At 48.5% G+C, this 1849-nt stretch overlaps 1 protein-coding gene across 1 annotated transcript; it reads left to right on the forward strand.

The window, feature by feature from the left end:
* The first annotated feature begins 303 nt into the window (after positions 1-303).
* On the forward strand, positions 304-1262 carry LOC110576135 (olfactory receptor 1052-like). Its single transcript, XM_021685216.1, is given in 2 exon segments — positions 304-811; positions 814-1262. Coding segments are annotated over 2 exon segments (957 nt in total).
* The last annotated feature ends 587 nt before the right edge of the window (positions 1263-1849 follow it).

The following is a 1849-nucleotide window of genomic DNA, read 5'->3' on the forward strand; positions in this document are numbered from 1 at the left end:
ATTTAGACCATGCAGCAACCCTGAAACATAGGCATATTTTCTTCATTTCATGACAAGAAAACTAAAGCTCATTGATATAGCTTATCCAAGGATACACAACTAGTTCGTGCCATAATCAGAATTAGGACTCAGGTCTGTTGGGCTTCACAGTTCATGTCCTTTCCACTATGCACGATGCTTCCCATTAGCTTCTTGTGCAAGAAGTCTTATACTTGCTTATACTCTCCCTCATCGTCCTATGCACAGCAGTGGACATGCTCAGGTAATTCCTGTTTGAGTGATTATCAATTGTCACCTCTGCAGATGACACCTGGAGAACTAGCCCTTGCAAGTGGCAACCACACTCCAGTTACCCAGTTCACCTTGTTGGGATTCTCCAGTTATCCAGATCTCCAGGAGCTTCTATTTGTAACCTTCCTGCTCATTTATGCCATCACGGTGATGGGCAACCTGGGAATGATGGCACTCATCTCCACGGACTCCCGTCTCCATAGTCCCATGTATTTCTTCCTCAGTGTCCTCTCTTTTCTTGATCTTTGTTACTCTTCTGTGGTCACACCCAAGCTCTTAGCCAACTTCCTGGCCTCTGACAAGACCATCTCTTCCGAGGGCTGTGTGATCCAGCCAACCTTCTTTGTGGTGCATGGGACAGCTGAGAGCTTCCTGCTGGCCTCCATGGCCTATGCCCGCTTCGCGGCCATCTGCCAACCCCTCCATTACAGTTCAGTCATGACCAAAGAGACCTGTCTCCAGCTGGTAGCTGCTTCCTATGCATTTGGTGGCACCAACTCTGCTATCCAGACTGGGAATGTCTTGCTCTGCCTTTCTGTGGGCCCAACCAGGTGACACACTACTTCTGTGACATCCCTCCCCTTCTCCACCAGGCTTGTGCCAACACAGCCACAGCAGGAGTGGTCCTCTCTATCTTCTCCGCTCTGGTTACCCTTCTGCCTGCTGCAGTCATCCTCACCTCCTACAGCTTGGTCTTGGTGGCCATTGGGAGGATGCGCTCAGCAGCTGGGCGGGAGAAGGCCCTCTCCACATGTGCCTCCCACTTGCTGGCCATTGCCATTTTCTATGGCACTGTGGTTTTCACCTATGTCCAGCCTCACGGATCCACTAATGATACCAATGACCAAATAGTGTCCGTGTTCTACACCATCATAATTCCCATGCTCAACCCCTTCATCTATAGCTTCCGCAACAAGGAGGTGAAGGACGCGGTGCAGAGGAAGCTCCGGGTCAGTATCTCTCCCTGCTGAGTCCTGCAAGGTTATTTGTTGGAAGGAGGAAGGCACAGCATCTTCCAAATCACATTGTGAATTGACCAAATGGAGAGCAGCCCTGGTTCCGAAGGGGGTGGAAGAAGTAGGGAAGGAACAGCAAATATCATTCTTTGTACAGAGAATTGCAATTCTTAAAAGCATCTTCTTATCCATTATTGTGTTGAATGTTTGCATCCATATTGTGAGGCAGTCATTGTGATGATGATCTCATTTTACAAATAAAGTGACTCAGTAAAAATAAGTTACCTAAGGGCGACTGGGTGGCTCAGTCGGTTAAGCAGTGGCCTTCAGCTCGGGTCATGATCTCAGGGTCCTGGGATCGAGCCCTGTGTCGGGCTCCCTGCTCAGCGGGGAGTCTGCTTCTCGCTGCCCTCCTCTGCTGCTCCCCCTGTTTGTGTTCTCTCACTCTCTTTCTCTCAAGTAATTAAATAAAATCTTAAAAAAAAAAAAAGTTACCTAAAGCTATACAGTTAGAGGGCATTCAATATCAGGACTTCCCCACCAAAACCAGGATATTTCTTTCACACCACAGCCACAAGCTGAGTCCTCTACTGGAAGTTCAT

This window comes from Neomonachus schauinslandi, chromosome 11 (assembly GCF_002201575.2).
Source record: "Neomonachus schauinslandi chromosome 11, ASM220157v2, whole genome shotgun sequence".
NCBI classification, from domain to species: Eukaryota; Metazoa; Chordata; class Mammalia; order Carnivora; family Phocidae; genus Neomonachus; species Neomonachus schauinslandi.